Raw genomic sequence first — 17942 nt, forward strand, 5'->3', positions numbered from 1 at the left:
ACGGGGAGCAGGCGGGCGTCTCTCGGGCGAGCCCTGGCCTCCCCGCTGCCTGCCGTCCCCGCGGCTGGGGTGCAGGGACGCGGCGGAGCTCGCGATACGGGCACCCGAGTCCGAGGTACAGGTTCACTTCTCGTTAGCAAATATTCGGAAAATATGCAAAAAAAAAGAAATGGACTGAACTAGGTCACTTCAATGACCCGATACCAATTAGAAAGTCGGTAAATTTACCCAGTGTGCTCGACGTACCCCGTTCGTTATTAGGCGCTCTGAGAGCTACAAAAAAGTGTTAACCGGGCTTTTTCCTGCGGCTCTCTCAGTCTAGTTGAGGTGGCAAGGTCGACTTGGGGAGAGACCTGGATTCACAGAACGACTCATCTTGAATGTCGGTGTGGACAAATGCTGAACTTTGGGGCTTCTTTCTCTTCCCTAAATCTGTAGTGGGCCCACTGATCTTTCTCTAAGAGTTGGTAAACAGGACCATCATTATTGGGGCAATGTAGTTTATGCCTCTACCCACCTGCACACACAGACCAGGCCTCTAACCACCCCCCTGGGAGCCTGCGTGCCACAGCCTGGAACCCACAGCCTCTCCGGAGCCTGCACAGTCAACCCAGACTGAAGCCGAGGTCTTCTAGAGAGACGGAAGTGCGAACCGGCCGGGGCGAAGCCGAATTTTGAGAGGCCCGAATGCCTCCGCATCCACCAGGGCACCGCTGGGACTCATTCTCTTGGCAAACTTGTGGCCAGCCAAAACCACCATGCTTCACATCCCCGTTATCCTTGGTTACCGCCCAAGATGTAAGCCCCTTCGGACTGTATGCTCCACCCTCATCATGCCCCAGCTGCTGCGTGCTTCCTCTCCCTAGGTTCAGCCTTTCACTGCTCCCGCTTTTTTTCCCCCCATTTCACCCCTCAAGAGGACAACTCAGCTTTCTGAAACCTCTATTCTCTTTTTAACAAACTATTACATATTCAGCCTCTTTAGGAAATTCTTTCATCTCTTGACCTTAACACCTGGCTTGTCCCTCCAGCTCTTTCAGTTGAGCCCGTTTTGTGACACCTGCATTTAAAGTTACATGATGGCCTTAGCCAGGCTAAACTGATTTCACTTTCTCAAAATACTTTTTCCTCCCTCAGCGTCTTTGAAAGGGCCCTTTTCTCTCTCTGTAGCATTTAATTTTTTAGACTTTTCCTCTACCTCTTTGTGATTAATTCTTACACCTGCTAAAGATCTCAGTTTAGAGTCACTTCCTCTGAGGGGTTTTTCCTTTATTCCCATAGACAGATTTAGGGTACCCTTGCCATGTGCTGTGGGTGATGGACTGTATTTACCTTGTTTATTTTTGTAATTCCAGTGCCTAATGGGCACCCACGTATTTCTTGAATCATTTCACTTGCTGCCAGGTAGAATTTCAGAAGTCGGGCAGTTGACATAGCATCTGACTTTAAAATGTAAGAACTTTTTGAAAGGGGTCAACTGCTACACATCTACAGGTGATTCAACCTTGAGCCTAGAATATGGATGATTCAACAAGCTTTCATTGCTCCCTAGAAGTAGGTATTATCCCTCCTATTTCATAGAAAACATGGAAGCTCTGAAAGCTCAAATCCCAGAGCTGAAGAATGTTGGAGTCTGACTCGGGCCGACATTTGCATGACTTTAGGCCCATCCCTTTACTTCATATCCCATTGCTTCACAAAGGAAACAGGTGAGGACAGAGCAATCCCACCTGATTCTAGGCCTGAAAGCTGCCGGTGGCTCCTCTTGCTTGTGGCTTTTCCCCAACATGATCGCAGCATTGCCAGAGCACCCCCTTTTTTCAAGAGATGTTGGAAATACAGGTTCTTTTCAAAGTGTTATCTCCCAGGTTTTAAGGGTTGTCAATGAATTAGATTTTATTAAAGAAAAAACCCTGGCCAAACAAGTGTCACATGTGGCCTGAGTTCAGAGTCTGTTGTACGTGTTGTAGGTTTTAGACACGGGCTTCGCTGGGAATACTGGATTTTGAGCCGGCCTTAGGGATGGTTGGAGGTTGAATGAGAGAATGGCGTAAGACGTATTCCAGGTTTGAAAGAAGTCAGACAACTCTACGGTGCTGTGTGCTACCTTGTGGCCCGGTGAGAGTGCTAGCATGAACGATGCTTCTGGAGAGAACAGGAGGTTGGGGACATGACAGAAGAGGGCATAGGAAGGGCAGAAAAGTTTGGGTTTGTTACAGGTAATAAACTATTTAAATTCTTCATCAGAGAAACAAGATATGAATGATGTATTAGCAAAGCTAATTGGGTATCCTTTGTTAAGGGTGAATTGGAAAGTAAAAGACTAGAAGGAGGCTGACAGTTAAGACCCCCATCCAGATGTGAAATGAGATTTAATTTATGTTGTACATAGGTAAACATCTGGTATTTCTATTAACTTTTGTCATTTCAGTTACTTGGTCACTTAAAATGAACAACCAAGAATCTCCTATTAAGTATTCTATACAGTACAGTAGGGCTTAAAAAGAGGTATCCTTAAAGCATTGAAAGGTCATGTAACTTGGAAAACCAGTCGAGAATACAGTATTCAGTACTGAGTCATATGGTCGTTACGAAGCAATCCAGTCTCCTCTAATCCATCCAGTATGCTGCCCAGTTAAGCTTCTGGAGTGACATTTCCCGCCTCACCTTATTTCTAGTCTTAAAGGCCTGCACCGAGCCCCCCTGTAGTTTTTCTGCTTTGCTGTATCATTTAATGCCCTGGAATTTCTTCTCTGTCTTTACCTGTTTCCTTTGTGAAGCAGTGGGATATGATGGAAAAGGATGGGCCTTAAAATGCAGGCCTGAGTCAGACTCGAGGCCCCTTTTGGCTCTGGGATTTGAGCTTTTTGGAACTTGCATGTTTTATCTGGAATGGGAGGGATAGTATCTACTTCTGGGAGCAAAAGAAAGCTTGCTGAATTGCCTGTGTAGGCTTACTTCCCACTCCTTTGCAGTGTGAGTCTTCTGCTCTGGTCAGTTCTATCTTCCTCAAGTCCATTTTCTCCTCCCCAATTCCTTTTCCTTTTCTTGGATTCACTGTTGTCTTTCAACATTCTGTTGAAATTTCTTGGCTTTCTTAGCTACCATTGCCTGTATTTATCTCTTCCTGAACAGTGAACAATGATTAATTCTAGTAGATGCTTTGCCCAGTGTTGACCATTTTAATTGGCATCAGTGTGAGTTTTTTACCACAGACTTTAATTATGTTCTAAAATTCATTTTTAATCTTAGTTGTTTGGAATTTTAAATATTTTTTTTTTGTAGATAATTATTTTTTATTGAGGAGTAGTTGACACACAGTATTACATTACATTAGTTTCAGGTGTACAACACAGTGATTCAACATTTATATACATGATAATTCTAGGTACCAGCTATCACCATACCAAGTTGTTACAATATTTTGACTATATTCCTTATGCTATACATTACATCCCGGTTATTTATTTGGAATTTTAAACATTTTGCAATAGAAATACTATACACATTTTAGGATCAAGTCAGCCCTTAAAAGCTTCTTGTTTCAGTATAGGGTGTCTGGACTGGCTCTTAGGCTTAGATGAGATGTTTGTGATTTTAAGAAAACTATTAGGGTCCCTTACCCCCTTCTCTCCCCCACCCTCTGCCACCCCCCAGCCAATTATATAGGGATCTTAGAGGATAGGGCCTAGGCATTGGCATTTTTTAAAGCTCCTCAGATGATTCTAGTACGCAGCCAGGTTTGAGATCACTGCTTTCGGTGCTAGAGCTCAAGGTTCGCACTGGTACCTTTTGCTCAACAAAGTGACATTAGTGTCACACGAAGTGACAGGAGCCATAATCTAGTAATGCTCACTGGAAAGTGTCTGAATACAGGTTCCCCCACTATCTGAAAGTAGAGCATTCCTATGGAACCTTTTGTAATCTGGAATGGCTGAATGTGAAGAAGCCATTAGCATTTCCTAAGAGTGACAATCCTCTTTGGGTTTCTTTTGGTATAGAAAACAGGTACCGATGTAGGTCTTTGGTGAAAGCAAAGTGGCATAAAGCGAACTTCTGAATAGCAGGGAAAACCTGCGGTGGGAAGGTGCAGGCTAGCACGAGGCTCTCTGGGATGGCTCGGGTCGGTGGTCATATGAATGATGCCTGTACTCTGCTAAGCTGCAGGAGTAAGAGAGGGGCAGGCACAGCCTTTGCAGTGGTGCTTGGTTTGGGAAGGAGGAGAGGGAGGGAAGGAAGGCGAGTAGGATGTTGTATAGTACTCTTAGAGCAGGTGCTTTGAAAGGTCGAAAGAAGGAACAGCTTTGTTCTTGAGAACGTAACGAGAAGCTGGCGTTGGAGATGAGCGCCGGAGGAAGAGCCGCTCGTGAAGGCGGGTAAGCCGGCGACTGCAGGCAAAGGGGGAGCCTGCCGGGGCGGGTGGTGAGAAACAGCGGGCACTTGGGGGACGAGCAGTTTGTGCGTCCGGCGGTTCTGGGGACCGCGGGGAGATGGTCGGAGGTGAAGCTGGAAAGGCAGGAGCAGTGCCACAGTGAAGCCTTTTTCAGGTGAGGGTTGAAACTTTTTTTTTTTTTTTTTTTTTTATGTTTGAGTTATTTCTTTTTTTTTTTTTTTTTTTTTTTTTAGGTAATTATTTTTTATTGAAGGGTAGTTGACACACAGTATTACATTACATTAGTTTCAGGTGTACAACACAGTGATTCAACATTTATATACATGATAATTCTAAGTACCAGCTATCACCATACCAAGTTGTTACAATATTTTGACTATATTCCTTATGCTATACATTACATCCCGGTTGCTTATTTATTTTACAATTGGAAGTGTGTACTTTTTCTTGGTAGTTGTTGTTAGGGCATCTCTCATATTTATTGATCAAATGGTTGTTAACAACAATAAAATTCTGTATAGGGGAGTCAATGCTCAATGCACAATCATTAATCCACCCCAAGCCTAATTTTCGTCAGTCTCCAATCTTCTGAGGCATAACAAACAAGTTCTGACATGGAGAACAAATTCTTACATAATGAATAAGTTACATAGTGAACAGTACAAGGGCAGTCATCACAGAAACTTTTGGTTTTGCTCATGCATTATGAACTATAAACAGTCAGTTCAAATATGAATACACATTTGATTTTTATACTTGATTTATATATGGATACCACTTTTCTCTCTTTATTATTTTTAATAAGATGCTGAAGTGGTTGAAACTATTTTGATACGGAGAACCATTGAGGGATTTTTAAATCAGGTGTCTTATCAGAGTGAACACTATGTCTACAGTTTACAGGGTGGGAGAGAAGCAGGGAGACCCCTGTTTCACGGTTGGGGAGCCCAGTGGCTGGATGAAGGGCATCTGAACACAGGTAATAGTTTGGTAGTGAGCTTTCTCTTTATTGGAGCTGATAGACATAACTGGACTTTGTGAAGAGATAGGACAAGTTTTGGGTCTTGTATGATGCAGGTTTCTGATTTGGGCCTTTGGGACCTGGTGTTACCATTGACCAAAATGGGGAAGACAGGAAACGAGGCAGATTTCTGAGAAGGTGAAGAACTGGTGGCATGTTCACTTGCAGGTAATCCATCAGATATCCTCTTTTTTTTTTTTTTTAATTAAGGTATCATTGATATACACTCTTATGAAGGTTTCACAAGAAAAACAATGTGGTTACTACATCACCCTTAATGATTATGAGTCCCCCTCATGCCCTACTGCAGTCACTGATCAGACATCCTCTTGAAAGGAGTCGGGATGGAAGTGAAGATGTGGGCATCATTTATCTACAGGGAGGGTATTACCAGCATTCATAAATCCACTCTGTGATTACTAAGCATGTAGATTATACAATGAAAAAATTACAAGATTAGGGGGATCTAGGGTTTGACATTAAGAAGGTGACGTTAAAGTGGTGATCATGTAGACAGCTGAGAAAAGCATTCTAGGCAAGGAATAGTCAATGCGAAGGCCTATTGTTCGTCTGAAGTATGCGATCATATGTGACCTTTCTACTTACTGTGGTTGGCTATCAGATAGTTATTGATGCATGTAAAGAGAAAGGAATGGGTTTGGGAAGGAGGGACAGCAATTTATCTTTAGTGTATTTCATCCCGGAAGCTGTTGAGAACAATGTGCAGTTATACTCTATAGTCTAACCTGCTGCTGTGACCTGTTTGGATAAAATGAAGAGGAGTTAGTTATTGCCTTGCCTGTGGATTCCAAGTGGGAGTGGTTTGACAAAGGGATATTACCCGTGACTTTCTGTTTTCTCAGTTTCCAGGCTATCCTTGCAGAGAATTCAAGTCCTCCCTTTCCCCTTAGCCCTCAGCTAGTGTTAATATAACAGTTGGGTGGCTCACTGGAGTTGCTCTAGGAAGTATTTTTATTTCTTTCTGGAATTAAATACAGTTGACTTTTGAGCAACATGGGTTTGAATTGTGAAAGCCCACTTATGTGCAGGGTTTTTTGATAAACATATTGGGAAAGTTTTTGGAGATTTGTGACAGTTTGAAAAACGTTTGCTCTAGCGTACTTTATTTTAAGAATACAGCATATCATACACAGAGCACAGGAAATGTATGTCAGTGGACTGTGTATGTTACTGCCAGGGCTTCCAGACAACAGTTGGCTGTCAGTAGTTCAGGTTTTGGGGAATCACAATTACAGATGGACTTCATACTAATCCCATTGATAGAGGTCAGCTGAACACCGTAATGGCTTATTACACATATTTTCTTTATTGAATGCGGCATAAGAGAACGAGATTTTTATAGTAAGTAACCAGTTATTAGTAAACTTCTAAATGAAGTTTACATTCTCTACACTGAATTCTAAGTCTGTTTTCTGCCTCACTGTGATGTGGAGGGGTGTCCAGTGGTCAGTTTTCATATCCTCTTGGGTTGGAGAACTTTACTTCTGAGACTTCTACTGGGAGATTAGTGACGTTGTGACCTGGGAACGTGGTCCCTTCCCTGGGAGAGCATTTTGTTCAAGTTGAGCTGATGGGCTTATAGTTGTGAGATGGGTCAGTTTCCTCAATCTGGATAATGCCATAAATAGCATGTGCTGTCGATCAGAAGGTTGCTGTACTCATCAGCGGTTTTACAGTCCTTTGACATTACAGGTCCTATTTGAATTTAAGGTGATACAGTGTCTTCTCATCCCTAATTACCCATCATGTCCTCCTTTGGTTCCTTTTCCCTTTTCTGTTGTCTTAGTTCAAGACCCAGCGTAAGGTCCATCTTCTTTACAGCCCAGTATTCTTTCTTTTCTTCTGTACATAATCCTCAAGCTTTGTCTTCTGTTTTGTTTTACTAACAGTACAGGTTGCATATGGACTCTTCTGTTTATATTCCTGCATCCCCAATTACATAGACTTCCTAAGGATGAAAGTAGTTTAGTAACTGGACATGACCCTCCCCAGTGCTATTCGATTTTTGGGGGGATGTTTTATATGAGTGGATACAAATTGTTTTGTCATACTGAATTCTATTTAATTTCCCCATTTTATTATGTTTTACTGTTTTGATATTCTTTCTTCTGAAAAGGTATAGTAATTTAGATTACAATCAAGCATCATATTCTGATACTCTTTTGTATGAGCAGTTATAGGTGTGAATATAGGTATTCATTACAAATGAAATACCTACAGACTCTGAAAAACAGTATTTTTGTATACCTACCGGTAAGTGATAACTTAAACAAATAATTGATTACAGGAGATCAGTTTATAGCCTAATGTCTCTATTTAATCACTATTTTGTAGACATTTAAGCAATTAGCTAGTGTTATTTGTAAAGGGAGGTACTTTCCTTTTATACAGGTATTCACTATATGTACAATAATTGAATTTTAAATTAAGAGCCTTAAAAATTGTCAACTCTTTAAAGGTAAAGAGAATTTATTTACTTTATTTACTAAACATTTTTACTTGAAAGAAATTTCTGTTCTTCCCTGTAAGGTGAATACTCCATTGGGGCATCTGTAGATAGGGAGTCAAATATGCAAAACCATTAGCAAGGATTACCTGAAGGAACTGAAATGGTGGGAACAGTAGTGCGTTGTCTGGCTGTTTCATGAATGCTGTTTATTTCTAGTAGAAATTAGTTCAATATACAGACTGATACCCTGCAGAACTGATCGTTACTTTCAGCAATTTCACTTGCTCTGGCTGCTTTGTTTCCAATTTATCTGATGCCAGATAAATTTGTTTGTTCCTTACATTTTTTTATTGTGGTAAAACGTAAAATTTACCATTTACCCATTTTAAAATGTGCAGTTCAGCAGTATTAATAAGCACAGCCACACTGTTATGCGACCATCACCACCATCCGACTCTTCTAATTACCCCAAACTAAAACAGCATACCCGTTAAACAGTCACTCCCCACCACATAAATTTGTTTCACTTAGGTTTTTTCTGCTTCTATTTGTTGAGGCGTCTCTGGGTTTTAGCTCTGATTGATTTGTTCATATTTCGCTCTTCCACAAATGAATTTACTTGGTCTCTTTGTTTCTTGATGATGCATATCCTAGACAATCCTGTGTCAAATTCCTACGTGATTTATATTTGTTTTTCGCTTGCTTAGCTGCTTTGTTTCCAATTGGGCAGTTTTCATCAAAATTACATACTTTTACTTTCTTTGCTCCTTTTTTTTTCTTTTTAGCTTCTATAAATTGTGGATTGGTTAATTAAAGTAGGGCTACTTTGAGGTGATTGCAACAGAACTCTGTTGTCTTCCAGACTGTCAGGCAGAAAAGGCAACTAAATCAGAAGTGACCCGACAGTTGAAGACTGTAAGGACAGTCTTATTTCTGTCCTTGGCTAATGAGGTCTTTCACAAAACCCCTAATCTTTCTAGTAGAGCTACTCTGGCCTTTGAATTTCATGCAGAGTGGTAGGTAGAGGTACAGGCTTGAGTTGATTTAGATTTTTTTAAAATGTAAGAATACTTCATAGATTTGCAACTTTCATCCTGAATTGCACATTGTCTCTTTTGTTTTGCTTTGTTTTTTTCATTTTACCCAAGCTTGCTCAGTGCACTTCGTTTATTTTGGGGGAAAGCCATTAAAATATCCTCCATCAAATTTTTGCCGAGTAAGTGTAGTGTTCTTTGATGAGTTGATGATTGTTGCCTTGATCGCAGGATGACTGACGGAGGTGGGGCTGTAACCGCCAATATAAAGCTGGAGGGATTTTCAGATGATGGATGCCAGATTTTTTCTTTTTTAACTAAATGCGAGATAATTTAAAGCAGTTTCTTAATATTCTAGATGAAAATGACCGTAAACATCTAATGCAGTCCTTTCAGAGATAAGGACAAGGGAGATGCCCTGCCCAGCTCTCAACTGTTAAAATTAGGACAAGAATTCTCTAACATAATTTTGTCATTTTTAATGAAACTTGGGTGGCCTCTGGTGGTCAAAATAGTATCTTTTGTTTTCAGAGGTGTGCTTGAGGGGAGTTTGGTTTGTTAATGCTCACTATTTTTTGTTTTGAGAGTTTTATTCATACAAGTAAGGTTTAATTATTTTTCTCCATTGGTTGGTTTATACAGACACAGATCCTTATGTCTGTATTTTTCCTCCTTCTCAAAGGAGATTGTTGAAAACTTTAAATTTGAAAGGACTCAACTAAGTAATATAATAGTTACTACATTTTTTTGTGGGAAGCCAGTAAATTTCTCCACAACCTCGCCAACATTTGTTGTTGTTTGTCTTTTGGATGGTGGTCATCCTTACTGGTGTGAGGCGATATCTCACTGTGGTTTTAATTTGCATTTCTCTGATGATTAGCTATGTGGAGCATCTTTTCATGTGCCTGTTGGCCATCTGGATTTCTTCTTTAGAGAACTGTCTATTCAGCTCCTCTGCCCATTTTTTAATTGGATTATTTGCTTTTTGTTTGTTGAGGTGTGTGAGCTCTTTATATATTTTGGATGTCAATCCTTTATCAGACCTGTCATTTATGAATATGTTCTCCCATACTGTAGGATATCTTTTTGTTCTATTGATGGTGTCCTTTGCTGTACAGAAGCTTTTTAGCTTGATATAGTCCCACTTGTTCATTTTTACCTTTGTTTCCCTTGCCTGGGGAGATATGTTCATGAAGAAGTCACTTATGTTTATGTTCATGAGATTTTTGCCTATGTTTTTTTCTAAGAGTTTTATGGTTTCATGACTTACATTCAGGTCTTTGATCCATTTGGAGTTTACTTTTGTGTATGGGGTTAGACAGTGATCCAGTTTCATTCTCTTACATGTAGCTGTCCAGTTTTGCCAGCACCATCTGTTGAAGAGACTGTCATTTCCCCATTGTATGTCCATGGCTCCTTTATCGTATATTAATTGACCATATATGTTTGGGTTAATGTCTGGAGTCTCTATTCTGTTCCACTGCTTTGTGGGTCTGTTCTTGTGCCAGTACCAAATTGTCTTGATTACTGTGGCTTTGTAGTAGAGCTTGAAGTTGGGGAGCGAGATCCCCCCCACTTTATTCTTCCTTCGCAGGATTGCATTGGCTATTCGGGGGCTTTGACGGTTCCATATGAATTTTTGAACTATTTGTTCCAGTTCATTGAAGAATGCTATTGGTAATTTGATAGGAATTGCATCGAATCTGTATATTACTTTGGGCAGGATGGCCATTTTGATGATATTAATTCTTCCTAGCCAGGAGCATGGGATGAGTTTCCATTTGCTAGTGTCCTTTTTAATTTCTCTTAAAAGTGTCTTATAGTTTTCAGGGTATAGGTCTTTCACTTCCTTGGTTAGGTTTATTCCTGGGTATTTTTTTCTTTTTGATGCTATTGTGACTGGTATTGTTTTCCTGATTTCTCTTTCTATTAGTTCATTGTTAGTGTATAGGAAAGCCACAGATTTCTGTATGTTAATTTTGTATCCTGCAACTTTGCTGAATTCCGATATTAGTTCTAGTAGTTTTGCAGTGGAGTCTTTAGGTTTTTTTTGTACAATATCATGTCATCTGCAAATAGTGACAGTTTGACTTCTTTTTTACCAATCTGGATTCCTTGTATTTCTTTGTTTTGTCTGATTCCCGTGGCTAGGACCTCCAGTACCACGTTGAATAACAGTGGGGAGAGTGGGCATCCCTGTCTTGTTCCTGATCTCAGAGGAAAAGGTTTCAGCCTCTCGCTGTTCAGTATGATGTTAGCTGTGGGTTGATCATATGGCCTTTATTATGTTGAGGTACTTGCCCTCTATGCCCATTTTGTTGAGAGTTTTTATCATGAATGGATGTTGAATTTTCAGCATCTATGGAGATGATCATGTGGTTTTTGTCCTTCTTTTTGTTGATGTGGTGGATGATGTTGATGGATTTTCAAATGTAGTACCATCCTTGCATCCCTGGGATGAATCCCACTTGGTCATGGTGTATGATCCTCTTGATGTATTTTTGAATTTGGTTTGCTAATATTTTGTTGAGTATTTTTGCATCTATGTTCATTAGGGATATTGGTCTGTAGTTTTCTTTTTTGGTGGGGTCTTTGCCTGGTTTTGGTATTAGGGTGATGTTGGCTTCATAGAATGAGTTTGGGAGTATTCCCTCCTCTTCTATTTTTTGGAAAACTTTAAGGAGAATGGGTGTTATGTCTTCTCTGTATGTCTGATAAAATTCTGAGGTAAATCCATCTGGCCCTGGAGTTTTGTTCTTTGGTAGTTTTTTGATTACTGCTTCAATTTCGTTGCTGGTAATTGGTCTGTTTAGATTTTCTGTTTCTTTCTGGGTCAGTCTTGGAAGGTTGTATTTTTCTAGGAAGTTGTCCATTTCTCCTAGGTTTCCCAGCTTGTTAGCATATAGGTTTTCATAGTACTCTCTAATAATTCTTTGTAGTTCTGTGGGGTCCGTCGTGCTTTTTCCTTTCTCGTTTCTAATTCTCTTGATGTGTGTTACTCTCTTTTCCTCTTAATAAGTCTGGCTAGAGGCTTATCTGTTTTGTTTATTTTCTCAAAGAACCAGCTCTTGGTTTCATTGATTTTTGCTATTGTTTTATTCTTCTCAATTTTATTTATTTCTTCTCTGACCTTTATTATGTCCCTCCTTCTGCTAACCTTAGGCCTCATTTGTTCTTCTTTTTCCAATTTCGATAACTGTGACATTAGACGATTCATTTGGGATTGTTCTTCCTTCTTTAAATATGCCTGGATTGCTATATACTTTCCTCTTAAGACTGCTTTTGCTGCGTCCCACAGAAGTTGGGGCTTTGTGTTGTTGCTGTCATTTGTTTCCATATATTGCTGGATCTCCATTTTAATTTGGTCATTGATCCATTGATTATTTAGGAGCATGTTGTTAAGCCTCCATGTGTTCGTGAGCATTTTGCTTTCTTTGTACAATTTATTTCTAGTTTTATACCTTTGTGGTCTGAAAAGTTGGCTGGTAGGATTTCAATCTTTTGGAATTTACTGAGGTTGTTTTTGTGGCCTAGTATGTGGTCTATTCTGGAGAATGTTCCATGTGCACTTGAGAAGAATGTGTATCCTGTTGCTTTTGGATGTAGAGTTCTATAGATGTCTATTAGGTCCATCTGTTCTAGCATGTTGTTCAGTGCCTCTGTGTCCTTACTTATTTTCTGTCTGGTGGATCTGTCCTTTGGAGTGAGTGGTGTGTTAAAGTCTCCCAAAGTGAATGCATTGCATTCTATTTCCTCCTTTAATTCTGTTAGTATTTGTTTCACATATATTGGTGCTCCTGTATTGGGTGCATATATGTTTATAATGGTTATATCCTCTTGTTGGACTGAGCCCTTTATCATTATGTAATGTCCTTCTTTATGTCTTATTACTTTCTTTATTTTGAAGTCTATTTTTTCTGATACTAGTATTGCAACACCTGCTTTTTTCTCTCTGTTGTTTGCATGAAATATCTTTCTCCATCCCTTGACTTTGAATCTGTGCATGTCTTTGGGTTTGAGGTGAGTCTCTTGTAAGCAGCATATAGATGGGTCTTGCTTTTTTATCCATTCTATTACTCTGTGTCTTTTGACTGGTGCATTTAGTCCATTTACATTTAGGGTGATTATTGAATGATATGTACTTATTGCCATTGCAGGCTTTAGATTTGTGGTTACCAAAGGTTCAAGGTTAGCTTGTTTACTACCTTACTGTCTGACCTCACTCGCTTATTGAGCTGTTATAAACACAGTCTGATGATTATTTCTTTCCCTTCTATTTTCCTCCTCCTCGATTCTTCATATGTTGGGTGTTTTGTGCTGTGCTCTTTTTAGGAGTGCTCCCATCTAGAGCAGTCCCTCTAAGATACCCTGTTAGAGGTGATTTGTGGGAGGCAAATTCCCTCAACTTTTGCTTGTCTGGGAATTGTTTAATCCCTCCTTCATATTTAAATGATAATCGTGCTGGATACAGTATCCTTGGTTCAAGGCCCTTCTGTTTCATTGCATTAAATATATCATGTCATTCTCTTCTGGCCTGTAATGTTCTGTTGAGAAGTCTGATGATAGCCTGATGGGTTTTCCTTTGTAGGTGACCTTTTTACTCTCTCTGGCTGCCTTTAATACTCTGTCCTTTTCCTTGATGTTTGCCATTTTAATTATTATGTGTCTTGGTGTTGTCCTCTTTGGATCCTGTCTCTTGGGAGTTCTGTGTGGCTCTGTAGTCTGAGCAACTATTTCCTCCCCCAGTTTGGGGAAGTTCTCAGCAATTATTTCTTCAAAGACACTTTCTATCCCTTTTCCTCTGTCTTCTTCTTCTGGAACCCCTATAATGCGGATATTGTTCCTTTTGGATTGGTCCGACAGTTCTCTTGATATTGTTTCATTCCTGGAGATCCTTTTATCTCTCTCTGCATCAGCTTCTATGCGTTCCTGTTCTCTGGTTTCTATTCCATCAATGGCCTCTTGCATCTTTTCCATTCTGCTTATAAATCCTTCCAGAGTTTGTTTCACTTCTGTAATGTTCCTCCAGACGTCTGTAATCTCCCTCCGGACTTCATCCCTTAGCTCTTGAATATTTCCCTGAAGCTCTGTCAGCATGTTTATGATTTTTATTTTGAATTCTTTTTCAGGGAGACTGGTTAGGTCTGCCTCTGCAGATCCTTTCTCAGGTGTAATTATCTTGGACTGGACCAGATTTTTTTGCCTTTTCATGGTGATAACAGTGGCTGTAGGCAGGTTGCGGGTGTGTCAGCTGGAGAAGAAAGTCCTTTCCTGCTTGCTGGATGTCTTGCCCTTCTCCGCTGCCAGTGTTGGTTACCTGCACTCCTGGAGCAGCCACCGGGTTAGTCCCCTAAGCTGCTGTGGGCGGGGTGTCCATCAGAGCAGCGTGGAGCCCTGCAGGGAGTGGCAGGCATGCCAGGTGCGCTCCTCTGTGCTAGCAGCGACCCTGCCGGGCAGCTGTGTACCAGCAGTGGCCTTTGGGTCTGGCTCGGGCGGCTGTGCATTGGGCTGGGATTCCGGTCGGCTGCTGGGAGTGTGCCTGCTCCCTCTGGCTCCGCTGCAGGTGCACACGGGGCTCTTCTGCTCAGGCTTCTACTGGGCTCCTCTGGCTTCACCGCCACCGGTGCGCTCGAGCCGCACCTGGGCTGTTCGGTCGTGCCACTGTGGGATAGCACAAGCCTCTCCTGTGGCGCATGGATCTGCTCTTGGTCCCTTCCGGCGCTGCCGTCCCCGATGCGCCCTGCCCCTCTTCCGCTACTGGGCCCGTGTGTCGGGGTCCACGCCAGTTGGAGGAATGACTGGCAGGCTGCTTAGTGCCGTGAGGGACTTCAGAGCTGCACTGCCTCTGTTTAGGGCATCTAAGTTTCCCTGGTATTCCCAGCTGCCGGGACAACTTCATCATTAAGACTTGCAGAAAGCACTCGCTTTTCTTTTGTCTCTGGGGCGCCAGTTGCGGGGACCTGCCCACAGGTTTTACTTTTCCGTTTCTCTAATGTCCAGCACCCCGTGCACCTTGTGTCTGCGTTCCGGGTGCGGATTTCTAGAGCTGGTTGTTTAGCAGGCCTGGGCTTTCACTCCCTCCCCGTTCCGACTCCTTTCTTCCCACCGGGTTTTGGGGTGGGGGAGCATTCGGGTCCCACCTGGCCGTGGCTTGTATCTTACCCCCTTCGTGTGATGCTGAGTTCTCGCAGATGTAGATGTGTCCTGGCTGTTGTACTGTATCCACTGGTGTCTCTTTTAGAAATAGTTGTATGTATTGTATTTTCATAAATATATATGTTTTGGGGAGGAGATTTCCTCTGAACTACTCACGCCGCCATCTTCCCATGATCCCCTGTGCATCTAGTATTTTTAAGAGATACTGCAAATTTGTTTGCAGTCTGTCCTGAATTGTCTTTCCTCCATTAATGTATGAGACTGTTGCTTTTCTTACTCTTGCCAAAGCAGTTCCGTTCTTGAAGAACTTCAGGTAAAAATTACTACTACATAATAATTTTCGTTTTCATCTCTTACTTTGAAGAAAATTGAGCATCTTTTCAGAAGACTGATTCTTTGTATTTCCTTTTTTTTTTTTTTTTTGATTGTCTTTATGTTTTATGTTCATGTTTCTTCTAGGTTGTCCATGTGTTTCCTGTGATTTCAGGTTGCTCCTGTCTGTGTCTCTGTCTGCATCTTACATAGACTAAAATCTAACTTACTCATCTGACTGAAACCTTGGGTGGGTTCAGTAAAGGTGGGAGACAAGGAGTGATGTTGACAGTTCCTTTCCTTTTAAGCTTCCATCAGTTGTTATACCTAGACAACTGGTTGTCTGAAATAACTTTGTTAATGATGTCTAATTGTGGACTGAGGATTCAGGTTGATTTATAACATAATGTTAAAAGCTAATTTGTAACTTAAATTAAGATTTCCCTAGGCATTTTTGGTTAGTTCATTTTACTGGGCTTATTTGTATAGTATTACAGGTTTGTTTTTACAGAGAAAATTAAGAATGTTTGTACTATGATAGCGTAAAAAATATTGCCCTCATCTTTTAGTCTTTATTTTTCCCTTTGCCTCAAACTAACCTAAGTGATTAGAAGTCTATATTGCTACAAAAGGATGTCCATGCCTTTCCCGCCCTTAGCATCGTGTCCTGAAGAGCCACCAAGTGTTTCGACATATATTCTCCGAAGCGTTTTCCTTCTTCACAAACTTGCGGACTCTGCACCTGGACTTGTTCATTGTGTGCTGTGTGTGGAAGGCGCTTAATGCCCGTCCCATTTCCATGTCTCCCTCCAGGCGATTCTTCTGCAGAGAAGGATGGGTCACAGTCCTTGGCTCAGACTCTGCCCCGGGATTGCTTCTCTCTGTTCTGGGTCTGCCCTGTTAACCATTTGTCATCTACTCTAGGGGTTGGCAAGCTACTGCCAGTGGGCCGCCTGCCTGTTTCTGTGAATTTTATCAGAACATGGCCACACCTGTACGTTTTCATTGCCTATGGCTGCTTTCATGTTATAGCAACAGGAATGAGTAATTGTGACAGAAACCTGTGAGCTGCGAGGCTGAAAGTGTTTGTCTGGTCCTGTATAAACCCCGCTCTACTGCAGTGTCTCACATGAATGGCCCTTGGGCTCCTCCCTGCACCCTCTTTACGGGATTTTTACAGGTTTTTACAGGATTATTTGTTTAATGCCTTTATCAGCTAAAACCACTTCATTGAACATAGAGACAGAAGATGGAAGTCTCAAAACATAGGAAAACAAAAAACTAGTATTATACACACCATCCACTGGGAAACAGGAGGAGCTGATCAGCATTCTAAACTTGCCATTGAAGTGACTCTTCTCTTATTTTTACTGAGAATGAAGAAATAATTGCAGTCTTACAAATACTGATTTTTTTTATGTTTGAGAGTCGATGGGAACAAGCTCTTTGACGTTTTAGATGGCCTTGGAAATGGAGGGAAGGTGGGACTTGCTATTAATGTTTTTCAAAAAGAAAATTACAAAATTGTTTGCAGATAGAATTTTCTTGATCATTCTTTTTTCCTATTGGTCACTTACATTTTTTTTCCTTAAGTATCTCAGAAAAATATTTGTGTTGAAAAGTAATCATTTACTCGTTTATCTTCTCTGTTACTTCCTAATGACATAAACACCATGATTCTTTGGTTTCTTTTATTATTTAGTGGCTTACAGAAGAGATGAAATGTGGTCTGAGGGACGATATGACTATGAAAGGCTTCCAAGAGACCGAGTACCTCCTCGAAGTCACCCCAGTGTAAGTTGCTCCTCTGTGTACAAGAACTCAGAACCTGGTGTCTTAAGGGAATGACAACAAAGCCAGGGCTCTTAAAAAAATCTTCAAGGGCCAAAAGGTTACCGGTGTAGGTTGAAATACAGATAGACGAAGCTTATCTTTAAAAGTTAAGAGTTTTCAAATAAAAGGTGACATTTAATTTATGTAGAAAATCTGCACATGGTTTAAATTCCTAAAATGGAGGGTTTGCATTGAATTTAATCTCTGAAGAAAATTTCAGGTTTGATAGAAGTCAGACCATCTGTTAACAAGGAAGTATTCAAGTACTGTTCTCCTACCTACTGTTGGCTGTCACCTATTTTTCTATATTCCTAAAAACTTTTTGGAAATTGGATACATGAAATTCTAAAGTAGGGGCAGCTTGGACAGGCCGTGTATGTGACCCTATTGCTTCTTGCTCTGGGAATTGGGAATTTTTAACCAGGCCTTTCCTCTTCTCAGGGAGCTTGTGTTTTGCTTATCGTTGTATTCCTAGCCCTCTGTCTAGTACCTGGTACGTAGTGGGAGCTCAGTGTTGAATGAATATATGCATTCTCCCCTCACAGTCCTCTATGTGGACGCAAGGGAGAAAGGGTTTGGGGAAGGTCAAGAAGCTGCAGATCTTACACTTTCAGACAGGCCCGTTCTAAGCACCAGGGGATTGGCGTCGGGGTGGTGGTGTGTGAATATACTGTAGATGTGTTACACGCCATCAAAGGGCACAAATACCTGTTTATGTGTTAG

General features: G+C 41.1%; 1 protein-coding gene across 19 annotated transcripts in view; it reads left to right on the forward strand.

Moving 5' to 3' along the window:
• The window catches only part of PPHLN1 (periphilin 1), a 100436-nt gene that overhangs the window by 177 nt on the left and 82317 nt on the right, over positions 1-17942 (forward strand). For 3 of the 19 annotated variants that reach the window (XM_057491723.1, XM_036889290.2, XM_036889291.2), the window contains exons 1-2: positions 397-798; positions 17089-17180. In XM_057491723.1, the coding sequence (XP_057347706.1) occupies positions 759-798; positions 17089-17180 (132 nt within the window). In that variant the 5' untranslated portion in view covers positions 397-758. The other 16 variants (XM_036889293.2, XM_036889304.2, XM_036889299.2 and 13 more) reach the window with 12 other exon arrangements.

The sequence above is a fragment of the Manis pentadactyla genome, chromosome 14 (genome assembly GCF_030020395.1).
Source record: "Manis pentadactyla isolate mManPen7 chromosome 14, mManPen7.hap1, whole genome shotgun sequence".
Classification (NCBI taxonomy): Eukaryota; Metazoa; Chordata; class Mammalia; order Pholidota; family Manidae; genus Manis; species Manis pentadactyla.